This window comes from Citrus clementina, unplaced genomic scaffold (assembly GCF_000493195.1).
Source record: "Citrus clementina cultivar Clemenules unplaced genomic scaffold, Citrus_clementina_v1.0 scaffold_2, whole genome shotgun sequence".
NCBI classification, from domain to species: Eukaryota; Viridiplantae; Streptophyta; class Magnoliopsida; order Sapindales; family Rutaceae; genus Citrus; species Citrus x clementina.
In genome coordinates, this window is record NW_006262688.1 from 11,646,007 (window position 1) to 11,661,365 (window position 15,359).

Sequence of the window (15,359 nt, forward strand, 5' to 3'; positions counted from 1 at the left end):
CCTTTGAAGGTATGGTTATGGAATAGAAAAGAAAAGCTAGATGTCTCATTTTAACTATCGTTTTGTGGCAACTGGCAACTTAATTTCTAATAGCTTCAGACATGAAACAAACAAAGAAAAGAAACTTAACTTTTGCCATACTTCATTCATAATCACATCAGCATTATTTTGATAATTCATTTACGTGCCCATGAATATATAAATAAGCAAAAACATTAAACAATGCAACTTGCCCCTATTTCATGTGCTCTTTTTCACTCCTTGGCATCCTAGAAATTTCGCTTTCAGTATAGTGTAAGCTACATATAGGCCTTTATGAGGTTCTGACAAGAATCCAACGGATGAAAGTGTATATAATTGGAGTACTCAATAGATTGAATGCGTATACATTTTTTGAGTACTCAATTGACTTTGTCATGTAATTTTTACTGAAAGTTTTTATATCATCCTTTTACATTCCTAATTATAACCTACAATCGATTGATGAAGTTGCATTATCTTGAAACTTCATTCAAGATTGTTTAGTAGTTAGGACACAATTCATTTCTCTCCCTAATTTTCCCAGTGATGATTCATCCCAGAAACTAATTTTGGATGACAAGTTTATATAATTAAATGGGTCCTTATCCAAATGTGGCTACCCAACTTGTCCTAATTCAAGTTTAGCTTAATTAAGTGGCCATTATATACATCAATAATCATGCACCTTAAATAATTCATGAAAGAGGAGAAAAAAAATGATGAGATAGCACTAGAGTATTTTAGGTGTCCCTTTGTATGGCTCCTTCATTTTCTAGTACCATAATTCTAGCATATATGAAATAACTAAGCAGCTGTGGAAAATAATATTTGAACAAATCAACAATTTTATAGTCCGTTTGGTAGAATTTTTGTAGAAATTGTTTTCATTTGCGAATTGCTTCCAATCGAAGGCAATAATACACCATACTTTTCTTCCCCCTCCCCCCAACAACAAAAAAAAAACTTAATTTAATTTGTAGAAATTACATTTTTCAAATAAAATGTTAGCTATCTAGAAAGCATAATTGAAAACATATTTTCTTTAACTAATTTTTTAAAATATTTTTGTCATGTCCTCAACACATTAGAAAAAGAAAAATGGCTTTTTAATTTTAAAATTGATAAAACCTTCAACCACCACACAATTCAATTTAATTCAAAATGTTAATTTCGTCTTTAATATTATTATCCGGCGTTAATTTATTCATCAGCTTGAATTTTGGGTCAAATGGTTTCTTTTAGGCAAAAAATAATAATTGAATTAACTATTTTATTTATTACATTAGTAATAAATTCATAAACTGTAATAATTAATCATTTTTCTTAATGAGAAAATCAAGCCAAAAAAAAAAAAATCTCTAATTCAACCAAAGTCAGATATCATATAACATATAAAATATTATGCCACATGAAAAGTAAATATACTTACTTATAGACATAATATCATCCAAATCAATTCTTAAAGAGGGCAGCAGCCATTAAGCCACTCGATCTATTTGAACAAATCTTTCATATTTCATTTTGTTTATTTATTTTCACATAATAAGACACACGCTCTTCGATCAGCCAGTTCATACTGTGATCCGTTGAAAAAACATTATTACATTTTCTCCCTCCGACCAGAAACAGTCCCCACTTCTTTTAAATAACCCAAAATCTATGGTTTTCAAGACATAATAAACACTTTCTCTGCTTTCGTTTTCTCATTTTGCTTGTCACATAAACGCGGGGGAGCGGTTGTTGGGTCCATTTGAATATATAGACAGGTACTTGTTTTCTTCCCCAATATTGCCTTTATTAATTAGGTCCCCCTTTCCACTCTTCTTCCAACAAATTAATATATTATTATTGTTTTTTTATTTCCATTAAAACACTTTTTAATAAAAAAATTAACCCTTAGCCCCATCACCTCCCCCAGCTCCCTATATATTTCTTGTCATTCTCCTACCTTGTTTTCTCAGAAGGGTTTTCTTTTTTCTTCTGCGAGGTCATTTCAAAACCTCGCAGAAAAATAAGAAAACCCTAGCTTCATATTCCTTTTAAAAATTAAAAAAAAAAAAGAGAATATTATTGTTGTTGTTTTGCCCTAATAATGGAGGTACATTCTAATGTAAACTCAGTCATAGCCAAGAGGCTATGGAATGTTGTGAGGATCACTTTCTTTATGGTAAGAAAGGGATTGGTGTCAAAGAGAAAGTTGTTAATGGACATGAATTTGATGATGAAGAGAGGCAAGTTGCTTAGAAAATCTTTGAGCAATCTCATGTCTCACCACCACCACCACCACTCTAAGCACGTGACACGTGGCAGCTTCGGCATACAGGAGTATGAGTTCTCTTGCAGCAATAGCCCTAATCCTGTTTTTTTCCACGTGTCAAAGCGCAAACACCATTACTTTCCGTGCATCAACCCTCCTGAAGTCATTGAAGAAGAAGAAGAATATGAAGTGGAGCCCAAGGCAGTTGCCTTGGTGCCCAAGACACCCGAATACACATTCAACTTCCGATTTGACACCGCCGATTTAGCCCCCGGAGAGAAGCGGAGTAGCCCACTTCGCTCTCCGTTCTCTGTGAGGGTGTCTAATTATTCATCGGAAGATGAGAATGATACCGGAAACCAGCATGTTGATGATGATGCTGAGGAGTTCATTAGAAGGTTTTATGAGCAATTAAGGAGTCAAAGGCGTATGCAGCTATTGCAGTAACCAATTACAAGAGCATCACCATCATCTTCGCATTATCATCAAATATCCATGCTGTGTTTGCCATTGTTGCCAGCTTGGACAATCTTGAATCATTTTCAATGTGAAGATGGATATTGTTTTGTGCTCTATTATCTGCATTATGTAAATTTATTTTCTGAATATTTCCATATTTTTTAAAAATATTTTCTTTAAAAATTTTATGCTTAAAAGTTTTTCTATTGGATTGTGAAACATTGGTTTGTGATAAGGAATAATACTGATTGAATAATATGATAATGTTGATATATCGTATATGTATAGTAGGGTTCTTTTTTTTTTTGCTTTCTTTTTTCGCTTGATGGTGTGGTAAGGCATCAGCCTGATGTTTGGTTTGAATGTGTTTGATGTTGGTGGACGGTGGGCTTTTGAAATGATATTTGCTTCTGCTTTTGCTTTTTTCCTTTGTAAGGCCAACTATTGCCCATAATTTCATCCACTCCACTTTCACTTTATATGATAACATCACGCCCCTCTTCCAACATTAGGGAAAAAAAAGAACAAAAAGAAAACTCACATGCCAATTGCTATGCTTTTTCACTTTAGGCTGCTTTTGAACTATTGACTATGTTTATGATATAACAATTAGGCATGTGTAAATTACAGCTCAATGGCCGCTCTGAATTGGGTAGTAAGAAGGCACTAAAATAAATATGCCATAGCTTTATGGAAATTGTTTGCTTTGAAGTGGATTAGTTACATTACATTGCAGACGCAATGGCCTTTTCTTTTGCTTGAAATTGAAGGAGGGAATGACTTGATTAAGAAGAGCAGACTTGGATGGTAGCAGCAAGAATAATTGTTTATGTTTGCAAGCTATTGTAACCATAACCAAATAGAATTAGAGATGAAGAAGAACCTAGCAACATATATGGAAAGCAATTTTCTTTTCTAAAAATTGGCAACAAGGTGACCATCAAGTCTAGGTGCTTTTTTTTATTCCAATTAGTTACAAGTACACAATTTGAAGCCCTCCAATTTTGTAAAATTCAAAAAAAAAAAAAAAAAGAGGAAAAAGCAGATCTAGAAAATGGGTTCCACTACAAATATTTTTATTTCCATGTCCAATACATTCCAAGTCCCAGCCCCACGTCGGGGTAGCAAAAGAGAACCACGAGAATCTATGAATTTGTTTATAAGTACAGTACACCTGTGCCCCAACATGAGCTGGTGTCTAAAACATTATGTTTAAATAAAAGTGAAGACCCAATGGTGAGCCATGTTTGTTATGGATTTTTATTAATTGGATTTTTTTAGCTTTATTTTATATTTGTGAGGTGAGCCAGTTTTGTTATGCCTTCTTATTTGATTTTTCAGCTTTATTATATACATATAATATATGATTACTTCTATCTCTTGGTTGGCTTATAGGGATCCAGAATCCAAAGTTGGTGCAATGTCAATTTTCCAACAACCAAGTCTTGAGGTTTAAGCCTTCTATGTTTGGATCATAATACCTTTTCTATGCGTATATTTCAGGAGTTCGATTATATTTTTAAGCACCTATAAGCAGTGGTGGAACCGAGGGCCTGAGATGGCCCTGGCCAGAAAATATAAGCAATGAAATTAGGGGAAAAAAAAAAGGTTCTATGGATATTTTACATTTGGCCTCTTTAAATATAATTTGTTTTGCTAAAGTCATCAATTTTATAGTTTCTGCATTATGGTACTTATTGTAATACCGTTGGCTCCCTCAATTTTACCAATTTTATGTTGTAGCCAACTTAAATTTATGACTTCGACATTTTGGCTCCCCGCAAAGGCTCAAACCAATGTCCCCTATGTCGGCCCCTGCCTCCTCCAAGTCCAAGGCAACTCTCTTGAGGCATTACAAAGTTAGTTTACGTAAATATTATGTTAAGATGGTAATATGTACACCACATGAAAAGCTTAATGTAACCTTTATTTTATGTTACTGACATTTAAATCACTATAAAACAAAAAAAAATAAAAATTGAGCAATGGTTCCGAGTAATGATAGTTGTATTAGAGTTTTACAAAGGGTTTTCAGTCAACTTATTATTGATCATAATATATATGACACAAAAATAATAATTCAACCGTAAATTTCAACGCACGAATAAGAAATATTATATATAGCATCATGTTAGCTAATAAAAAAAGTTCCAATCAAAATTTGAAAGCTTCTAACACTATCAAAATTGGGTGGCGATGATTTGGTAAAGTCACAAACTTTTTTAAGCATGATTCATAAGCTGAAATTAATCATTGGTAGAACCTTCTTTTCTTTTCCTTTTTTTTTCTTATTATTAAAATTTCCACCGATAACAACAAAATATCGAAAAAGGAAGGGGATTTTTTTTGTTGGGGGGGGGGGGGGAGGGACTTTATCTTAATAGAGGAGCTATATTAATTGAAAACTCTAAAAATTAGGTAACAACAGCTCAAAGCTCTAACAAATTGCTAAGTTTTAGCTCAAAGTTCTCACCTCCCACTCCAAGAAGATGAACGGCAATAATCGCCATAAAGGTGGCCATTTGGTGACGTCTCTCCGTGGCCAAATGAATGTACATGTCCACCAGATTGACCCCAAGTCCCTGGCATGCTGTAACTATGATCACCCGTCTGAGATCCAGCATCTGGCCAAGGATTACTGAACCCATATGGATTTGCAGGAGCAGGGTAATACGCCCCATGTGCCATTGGTGATGGCGGAGGCGGTTGTTGCGGATAAAATGGCTGTGCTGGAGGTGGAGGTTGTGGTGGTGGTGGATAACAGGCATTTGGTGGGGGATAATAACTTTCTTGTGGTACATGTGGCGTTCCAGGTGATGCATATTGAACATCTTGTTGTGTGCAGTACGCTGGGTGCATTACTGTAGTCTCAATTTCCAGCCGCGGATAAAGAGATCCTCCTGGTGGTGAGCTATAAGCAGGATACTCTGCTTGCGGATACTGAATCTCATACCCTGGCCGCTGTGAATCATTAACTATTGAGAAGCCTGTGATCTGGGTGGTTCCTGGATAATCAGTGCCTATAGCTGAATTCATTCCATTTACCTTATAAGAAAAAGTCAATACCCCATTGGGTTTACCGTCGGGATTCCGGACTTCATAGTCAACAAATCTGACAACTCCATTGAACTCTGAGATAAGATCTTTGATTGGAACACGAACTTCACCAATGGTTTTGTCCCCAAACATCACTCCTTCGTGTTTCAATTCGAATTGAACGAATATGTGACCACCATCGTGAAATAGGATTCCCTTCAAATCAAATTGCATCCCATGATTCCATTCCGGATTCCCATCTCCCTCTTTGTCTGTAGGAGTCCTGTGTTTCTGCTTCTGCTCCAACGTTTTAGCAGGATCATCGCTGACTATCGAAACCAGAACATAGAGCGTGAGTTTCTGAAAGAAATTGAATGCTTTCAGATCCTTCCCAAACATTACTTTGATTTCTAAGGAGCTTGATTCCATCTTCTGATGTTGTTTCTAAATCCTGCATCAGATGAATACCCCCAATTAAGCAATCTCAATTCTCAACGAGGTATTGACCGGTGCAGTGTTGCTCTCGCCCGCAAAAGATAATTTTGGAGTAATCTGAATATTCCAGAAGTTTGATGTATGAAAAAAAAAATTTAGATATTTACTTGGTTGGCCCCACAAGGGCCTAATGTTTGAAAGCAGGCCAATAAGGCATTAAGCGCTGTGTAATTATCTAACACAGTCTTGCATCATCATTTGGCCAATTTGGGTAAATTACGAAACTAACAATAACCAACAAACGTTCAAAATCCAACCAACTTCAATCCCACGTACCGAAACCAAATTTACCAATAATCCCCACAAGAGCAAGTTCCATCCTTAAAATGGTGGAATCTATGAGCATCTCTCACTACGATTTCTCTGCCTGTAACCTTAGAGATGAACTTGGTAGCAGTGTGACAATCCCCACACACTCTGAGATTTTTCTTAATCCTAATCGCGCTCCCCGGTCCTGAATTTAGAAGCCCAAAAACAATGGCTAGCTTCTCACTGTGCACATACAGCATCTTCTCCTTTGTTTCTTCCTCCACATCATGCAATGCAAAGTTCAAATCTGGTGTGTAGCCCTCTCGCCGGATCCTGTCCATCAATTTCGCCAACTCTGAATAGATGAGTTCTGTTTGAGGCTGTGATCTATCTCCAGCAACAAATGTATGGACTTTGTTTTTTATCTCTATAACTGTGTGGCCTGTAATTTTTTTCACACCCCTCCGCTTCATCAGAGCTCTAATCCTATCAGCCTCTATTCTTTTACCAGATGACGCATATATGTTGGACAAGATCACATATCGACCAGGGTTCTCTGCATCCAGATCAAACAAGGCCTTTGCTGCCATTTCAGCCAGTTCTACATTTGAATGAATTCTACAGGCTCCTAACAGTGAGCCCCAGACACCAGCATCTGGCCTTATTGGCATCCTTTCAATGAATTCCCGGGCTTCATTTAGTTTTCCAGCTCTACCTAACATATCGACCATACATGCATAATGCTCAGGCCTTGGTGCGACCCCAAAATCTCTTAACATGGAGTTAAAACACTCCCATCCTTCGTCAATCAAGCCAGCATGGCTGCAGGCTGACAACACTGACACGAATGTGATATGGTCTGGCTTTATTAAAGCCTTCATCTGATCAAAGAGGAAGAGTGCTTCTCTACCATGGCCATGCATTCCATAACCCGAAATCATGGTGCTCCATGAGATCACATTTTTTTGCTTCATCCTATCAAAAACCTTTCTTGCATACATCAAGCTTCCGCATTTCACATATAGATCAACTACAGCAGTATCTAATGCTAATTGATTCCCTAAGAAACAATGAATTATGATTCCATGAACCGTACGTGCTTGCTGAAAAGATGCTAAACTTGAACAAGCTCGGATCACACCAAGAAATGTTACAGAATCAGGGAGGACCCTTCGCAATATCATCTGTCTATATACCTCCAATGCTTCAAGAGGCAAATCAGCCTGAGCATAAGCCTCAATCATAGATGTCCAAGACACTAAATCCTTGTTCAAAATCCCCTCAAAGAATCTTCTCGCCATATCCATTCTCCCACATCGCGCATACATCACCATTGCAGCATTTTGTAAAGACTGATCAAGATCAAGTCCATTATCTACAACAACTCTACAAACATCATCAGCCTCACTAACTTTACGAACGCACGCCATCACATTCAAAATAACAACCCTGTTGGGTCTAATCCCCTCATCCATCACCCGCTTAAATAACAACAATCCTTCCTCATAACCACCATTCTGTGCATAAGCACCAGTCAACGAGCTCCATGTAACCACATTTCTCTCAGGCATTTCATCAAACAATTGTCGACAAACATCAACACGCCCACACTTTCCATACATAGCAATAAGAGAATTCCCCACAAAAACATCAGACCAATACCCAGAGTCCACAACATCTTTATGAACCTTAACACCAAATTCAATATCCCGTAAGTATCCACAGGCCTTGAGAACAAAAGGGAACGTGAATTTATCAGGATTAATATCTAGTTCACGCATTTGGGCGTACAATTGCAAAGAACGATCAAACTGGCGGTTATCGACAAAGGCCCGGATCATGACGTTCCAGAGGAAGAGATCGCAAGAGTCGGAGACGGAAGAGAAGAGCGAGAAAGCGTGGGAGATGGAACAGAGAGAGGCGTACTGGGAGACGAGGTTGGTGACGAGAAAGAGGTCGTGATGATGGTAAAAGCGAGACCTTAACGTGAAAGCGTGAAGGGTCTTCAAGGATTGGAGGGTTTGGCATTGCTTGATTGATGAAATGCATGTCTCTGGGTCGAAGAATTCCGTCTGCTGCTGCGGTGATGATGCTGAGAAGAAGAGACGCCACTGCTGGCGCAAATGGCAGAACTTGGTCAGCTTCTGCTGCATGACCATTTGCGTCACCACAACACGCGCCATCGTAATAAAATAAAATGTTTGAACTGCAATTTTTCTATTTCTTTTTTCTTTTTTTCAAATTTACGAATCTGTATATAACACGAGATTAGAGTGAATGTTTGTGTGGAAAGATTTTTTTTTTTTTAATTTCAAATAAATCAGCAAAATATTAAAAACAAAAAAAAATCCTTTACTTGGAATCAGGTGAAAAAGAATATATTTATATATACAATGGTGATGGTGTATAGCGTGTGATAATTTTTTGAATCTACAACAGAGTGATGAACAAACAATTAAAAAAAAAAAAAAAAAAGAATCATGCCTGCAAATATTTTCAGTACTCATTGACAACCCCTATCAAGGGCTTGGGGGTAGCCCTGCGCTCGTTTCTAATAATTTTGCCCCGTCTTCATCTATTGAAATGCCACTCCAATCGGAACCAGAATTTTTCACGTTGAAAAGCTTAGCCCTGTCAAACCTGTTTCCTCTAAAACCGTTTATCTTTGAGGATACCATAGGCATAACAAGAACTGCAGATGCATTGATTGAGTCCTCTCCGAGGCCTAATGACATTGAACAAGCAGTCTGCAAGAAAACAAAAGTCCGCACTGTTAGCTATTTGATTCGACAAAGCTAATCATTCTCAACAGCTTTGTTCATTGAAGAAGCACCTTTGCCTTGGCCATCATATCTGAAATCTTCATCGACATTCCTTGCACAAATGGTTTTGGCTCTTTACTTTGTGCATCCTCAGATGGCAGGATCAATCTGTTGTAAGACACGTCATTGACAGAAAGAGATGAAAATAGCATGGTTAGATGTTATTATAGCAATGGTCAGTCTTAAGAAGTTTTAACAACATGATCGAATGTACTGCACCTGTCCACTTCAGTTGAAATACTTGAAGACATTACCGAAACTAAAGATGAATCGTCTTTAACCTCACCACCTGAAAATTTAAAGAATAAGTTCCTGTCCATATATTATCTCCGATATGATTGATCTTAAAAGAGATGACATCAAAATACCTTTAGACTCATCAGGCGCAAGCAAAGAAATCCCTATGAACACAGATGCCGTTCCTAGTATGAACATTGTTGCCCTCAATGCATCGAATACCTGTTTTTAGGAACAATGAATCAGCACTCCCTACAATCTAAATTCATTGTTCATACCAGGCTTGAAGCAACCAGTTAAAAAAGCCGATAAGGCTATGAGCATCCAGGACACATAACATGTTATAACAAAACCAAGATAAATGACTTTCCTATTGTATTATATAATACAAGATATAATTGAGCTGAAACTGGCTTCAAACTAATTTGACTCGCATTAGTTGCAAGGTTAATAGAGTTAATTGTAAACCCATTCTGCCCGGTTCACCCTCAATCCAAAATCTTAGTAGAATAGACTTAGGTATTTCTTTCTTGACCCAATACAAAATACAGGTACATGTATCACATTAGATCTAAAATTATGAATCTAGAGCTCAATGTTGCACCAAATTTAAGAAAGGGAGATAGACAGAGCACCTGATACTCTTGAAAGTATACAAATCCTGTACAGATAGAGAAAGAAGTCCAAGCAATCTGAAACATAGGCACTATAAGGATTGCATCAAACAGCGACAGTCCTTCATTCAACCTTGCCATCTGCAAAAGTAGAAAGAGTGAATTCAATGGATGTCAGATTAACTCACTACAGCCATGAAATAGTGTCATTGGAACATATAACAAACCATGCAAAAAAATGATAGTTAGAGTTCTTTTATAATCTTTACCCAAAACCCAGCTGTGCTAAAAAACAACAGGAGCATCGAGTATGTGAACCAACTGTGCAACTGATACCCATTAGACATGGCCAACCTCAGGAGGTTAGAGCTGCAAAATGAGAGAGTTGATGTTCAAACCAGATTACAACAGCAAAACATCCGGTTGCATCTCAAAGGGCAACAACATCAAGAGAGTTATAACTTACAGAGATTTTGCAAACAACACTGAGAATGATCCCACAGCACCTGAAACTATGGCATATGAAAAAGGAAGCAGCATACGCCAATATCTATTGTCCTGTCCAGAAACAGCAAGTAGATTCTCTCCTTTCCTGCATATAATACATGTTGATTATAAGAAAGATATATTATATGAATGAATATCTAGCTCCAGATCCTTAGTTAAATAAACAGAATCATGTAGCTCACCTGTAGATGTAGTGATATATAGCAACGATAAAGATCAAAATTAGACAGTAAACAAGGAATGTGATGTTGCTGTATTTTTCTGCCAACTGTTCCGGTGTGTAAACTGGAAGGAAAGAGATTAAACTAATTAACCATAAAGAACAGTTGCAAATCAGCAAGCTAGTCATATTTGATCATAAAAAGTATCAAAAGCAAGTAAGGTACCAGGTGACTGGTGATTTCCAAAGGAAACTAGAAAAATGTTCCCAAGAACAATAAAGGCTGTTGCAACCAGTACCCTGCAACAGCAGCATTACTTCCAATTTTCATCCTTACTTTGACAAAACAATGTGAAAATAAAAAATATGACTTCCAATTTAGTTCTGAAAACTAGCTCATGGTTCAGATCTTAACATACTTGACAGTCACCATTTTGTTGAATACGAAGTAAGAAAATGCAATGTTGGAGACAAACTGAACAGAGCCAAGGGCCGCAAGAAGAGACTGCAAAAAGAAAGAGAGACCAAATTGATCAAATTAGGAAATAAGCATTGTTCATCAGTAGAAAAAATGTAATACAGATTAGAAATAAATAAAATTTAAAAAATCCTCTGTTCTGATTAAAGTGATGAAAAAAATGAAGGGTTTATTCATACTACTGACCTGAGCAGCATATCCAAAGGAAATGAAATTAAGGCAATTACCAAGAAGGAAAACTAGAATACCTGCATTAATAACGAATATAAAGCATGAGGAGTAACACTAGATCAAAACCTCACTATGAATCAATCACATGAGACATGAATATACCAACTCTCCAAGAATGATAGTGTACAATAGGCTTCAACGAATGTTTTCCATTTGTTCCATCACTATCTAGCGTAGAATGCTTTTCTCTCTGCAAACAATTCAGCCAGACTCAACAAAACTGGCAGCATGGTGTAAATATGTAAAAAAAGTGCCATCCTAAAATAACTAGTATCTCTAGATTCCTTGTGCCTGAACCAAAAACATAGACCAGTAACAAATTACTCCAGGGTGAGGAAGGAAACTAAAATATGCTAATCTTTACACAAATCTCAAACAAAGGGACTGTGGCAGGCTAGTAGCAGAATTCAAACAAGTAATATGTCCAGTATAATTGATGCCTTTATCCAATCAAGGTAATTAAGAATTTTTTATTCAAGATAGAAGTTCATACTTTGGTTTTATTCTACAAACAAGCCCCTCAAGCAGCAATAAGTACCAATGCAACATTGCCAGAAATGGCATACATTTAATATCAAACATGTAAGGAACGTTTAAGATGCCTAACAAAATGATTGACCAAGCATAAAAAGGAAAAAAGGAAAATGTAAGAACATTCCCGGCATCCACACACCTCAATGTGACCCAATTTAAGAAGGTTAGTTCCAAAGTTGATGGCGATGCTACCAACGAGGTTGATGAACGCTCCAATGACCCACTCTCCCATGGCTTAACAACTGTAAAGCCGTGAAAGAGATCCGCACATACAGCTGAAATCTTCTAGAGCTTTCCTTCAATTATTCACCAATTCTCAAACAGCCCAGATGCGCAATGCAAGAGAAAGGGTCACAAAACCCCACCTGATGGATTTCCCCAGCACAAATTGATCACAAATTGTTCATACCTTACATAAGGAAAGTGGAAAAAAAAAGTCAAAATCTCATTAAAAAAACAGTGGATCTAAACGACCCAGATTCAGAAACTAATTAATGAACCCCAAAAAGAAGGAAAGAATCGAGCTTGAATCGTTAAAGTCAGACCAAATCACAAGAGTGTTTAATGCCGGTCAAAAGGAAAACAAAAATCAAAACTTTACCTTGTGGAGCTTGTAAAGATGGAAACTTGAAAGCCTACAGAGGATCCAAAGATGAACACTTTTTCAAATTTTTCGGTATTTATTATAATGCAAGGTACGGGGTCTGAAGGAAAATGAAGAGAAAAATAGAGGGAATATTGACAGCGATCGGGAAGAAGAAGAAGAAGAGAGAAGGAAAGAAAGGAGTTGTCTGGTCAATAACGAAGGCGTGATACTTCACCGACCACCATTACCTCCGTACTCAACTGCAGCCGGGGGAAATGATCCTGTACGGGTGGGTCTAATTTAAGGAGAACTGCAGTCTTCTCGAAGGCATGAGTCCTAATGCCCTCCCTCTTACGGGACCGGGAGTGCTATCTATGACTTGTCTGTGTCCACGTGTCGCCTCTGTAGTATTCCATCTCCTGAATTTTGGCTTTGGCCGGGATAGATAGATAGATAGATTGATTGATTTATACTATTATTATTATTCTAAATTATTAATTAATTGTTTATTTTAGCAGTAAAAATTAAGGCCTTGAAGTATGCCACGTTGTATAATAAGATCCAACCATTTTTTAAATCTATTATTTTGGGTGCGTTTAGAATTGAGATTGAACAGTTGTACTTTAAAAGTTACAGTAGTAAAATATTTAGAAAATATTATCTGTTGTATCTTGAAAGATATGTTGATATGATTTTTCACTTATATAATAGAGAAACTAGTATATCTTTAATAATTTTATTAAAATTATTAATTAAAAATTATATTTATTATATATTATTAATTTTTATTTCATAATTATAATTTTTTTTTCATAGCAGCTGATCATCTCACTTCCAAACGCACCCTTCATACTAGTAGCGAGTTTTACTTTTACCTAAAAGAATCAATTTGAATATCTTATCTATTTTTTAAATGGTAGAATTTAATGATCCTTTTTTTTAATAGAGAGGCTAATTGTTTATTAGAGTAAATGTTGAGGCGTTCTATTTTTTAAAAAATTAGATTTATCAACAAAAACAATAATAATAGTAACATAAAATGTTTAAGTAATTTACTTAGATGGTCTTCTATTCTTTAAGAGGGATAGTCCGATTACTTCGGCCTCATAATCGAATTAAAAGGTCAACGGATAGATACTTTTTTTCAACACTAACCTAGGGAAGGAATATATATATATATATATATAATTTTTCATGTGAAAATATTAAAAAAATAAATTTGGTTCCTCGTTCCATGAATTTTCACTTGTTCAATATGGACTCTTCAACGGTTGACGACTTGGACCGTGCCGCACACTTGGCATGAGGCGGCGCAACGCTAGGCAACTCCCGCCTTGTTTGGAAGGCCCACAAACAATTGAAAGAATATTATTTAAATAATTTTGTATTAAAAAAGCGTAAACATTGTTCCCATGTTAAAGCTTTTTTTTAAAAATTTTTTTTTTTATGTTGATCCAATTACAAGTACTTTTATATAAATGATATCTTGCAAATTATGTTGCATATTTAAATTAAAAGCATCATGTGATATAAAAATATTTATAACTATAAATTTTTTCTCTTTTAAAAAAGTTTGATTAAATTTTATTTTTTCTTAATTTAAATGTACAAAACTTTCTTAGTACTTTTTCAATGAGAATCTTTTTGCTTCCCTTTATGTTCCCACTTTACTTGAAATTTTTAAAATTATGTAATAAATTCATTCCCCATCATTTTATTATCAATAGTGATATAACCACAAATTATTGTACAAACTCTTTTATACAACGCGAGTTGGCGGCTGATGTGGCATTAGCCACATCACTAAGTTAAGTGGCTCAAAGTTAATGATGTTAAAACCATACCACTGACAAGTTGATTGAGAGTATTTTCTTTACAATCTTCCATGTCCTATCATTATTCTTTTCAATTTTGTTCAAAGTGATTTTTTTTTTTTTTGGTTGAATTCACTTTTGCTATTTGAAAATCAATCAATTCCTTTTAGCATGTAAGTCAAATAGAATCAATTTGAATAATATATTTACTACAACAAAGACTTTGTCAATTAATTTTTTTTTTCCTCATCTTTATGAACAAAAATAGAGTTTTGCTTAGTAATTGATCCGGAAATTTGTAGTTGAACAATCTGGAGTTTTAGGTTCAATCATATATTTATTACAACAATTATGGGAAAAATTTCAGGATTAGTTTATAACAAAATAACGGGAAAAATAACACATGATTTTGAAGAAAATTTTTGTTTAAACAAAATTCATGTAACATTTTTTTTTAAGTTTTTAAACTATTTACGATACTTTTCCTTTTAAAATATAGTTATTGATTACTGAATACTAGAGTTGTAGGACTCTGAGTTGAAACCTGTCAAAGACATTCTCTCAAACTCTCATCTTGTTGAGATAAATTTATATTATTATATTTTTTACTGTTTATCAATTTAATTTTTATTTAGATTTTATACCATGTATATTAGGACAATAATGATGAGGAAATGAAAGATACAATAAGTCCAAATAAAAAATTGAGTTACCTAAGGTTGGAATGGTTTTTGATTCTTTTGAGGGTGTTTTTTATTTTCACAAGTAATATGAAAAAAGTATAAGGTTAGAAAGTGTTATTAGATCTTCAAGAAAGGGAGATGACGGGCAACTGAAATTTGTGACAATGTGTTGTTCG

The 15,359-nt window shown here is 35.5% G+C and overlaps 2 protein-coding genes across 2 annotated transcripts; one reads left to right on the plus strand and one right to left on the minus strand.

Moving 5' to 3' along the window:
• The first annotated feature begins 1,992 nt into the window (after nucleotides 1-1,992).
• LOC18051333 lies at nucleotides 1,993-2,854 on the plus strand. The gene has a single exon (XM_006446811.2). The coding sequence runs from the start codon at nucleotides 2,114-2,116 to the stop codon at nucleotides 2,723-2,725; it is 612 nt and encodes a 203-aa protein (XP_006446874.1). The 5' UTR covers nucleotides 1,993-2,113; the 3' UTR covers nucleotides 2,726-2,854.
• Nucleotides 2,855-5,101: 2,247 nt separating this feature from the next.
• LOC18051336 lies at nucleotides 5,102-13,109 on the minus strand. Its single transcript, XM_006446814.2, has 17 exons — nucleotides 12,702-13,109; nucleotides 12,240-12,509; nucleotides 11,669-11,756; nucleotides 11,522-11,583; nucleotides 11,277-11,362; nucleotides 11,084-11,157; nucleotides 10,880-10,982; nucleotides 10,657-10,782; nucleotides 10,460-10,559; nucleotides 10,212-10,331; nucleotides 9,708-9,798; nucleotides 9,559-9,628; nucleotides 9,351-9,447; nucleotides 9,039-9,264; nucleotides 6,560-8,723; nucleotides 6,489-6,492; nucleotides 5,102-6,217 (listed from the first exon to the last, which is right to left on the minus strand). The coding sequence occupies exons 2-17, from the start codon at nucleotides 12,330-12,332 to the stop codon at nucleotides 5,207-5,209; spliced, it is 4,515 nt and encodes a 1,504-aa protein (XP_006446877.2). The 5' UTR covers nucleotides 12,333-12,509; nucleotides 12,702-13,109; the 3' UTR covers nucleotides 5,102-5,206.
• Nucleotides 13,110-15,359: the final 2,250 nt, after the last annotated feature.

What these genes read in the sequence shown, in the direction of transcription:
- LOC18051336 (XM_006446814.2), bottom strand. Translation starts at nt 12,332, where the DNA reads ATGGGAGAGTGGGTCATTGGAGCGTTCATCAACCTCGTTGGTAGCATC. An exon ending in CTATCATTCTTGGAGAGTTG is followed by an intron (nt 11,584 to 11,668) that starts GTATATTCATGT and finishes TTATTAATGCAG; the next exon opens with GTATTCTAGTTTTCCTTCTT. An exon ending in ATATATCACTACATCTACAG is followed by an intron (nt 10,783 to 10,879) that starts GTGAGCTACATG and finishes TATTATATGCAG; the next exon opens with GAAAGGAGAGAATCTACTTG.
- LOC18051333 (XM_006446811.2), top strand. Translation starts at nt 2,114, where the DNA reads ATGGAGGTACATTCTAATGTAAACTCAGTCATAGCCAAGAGGCTATGG.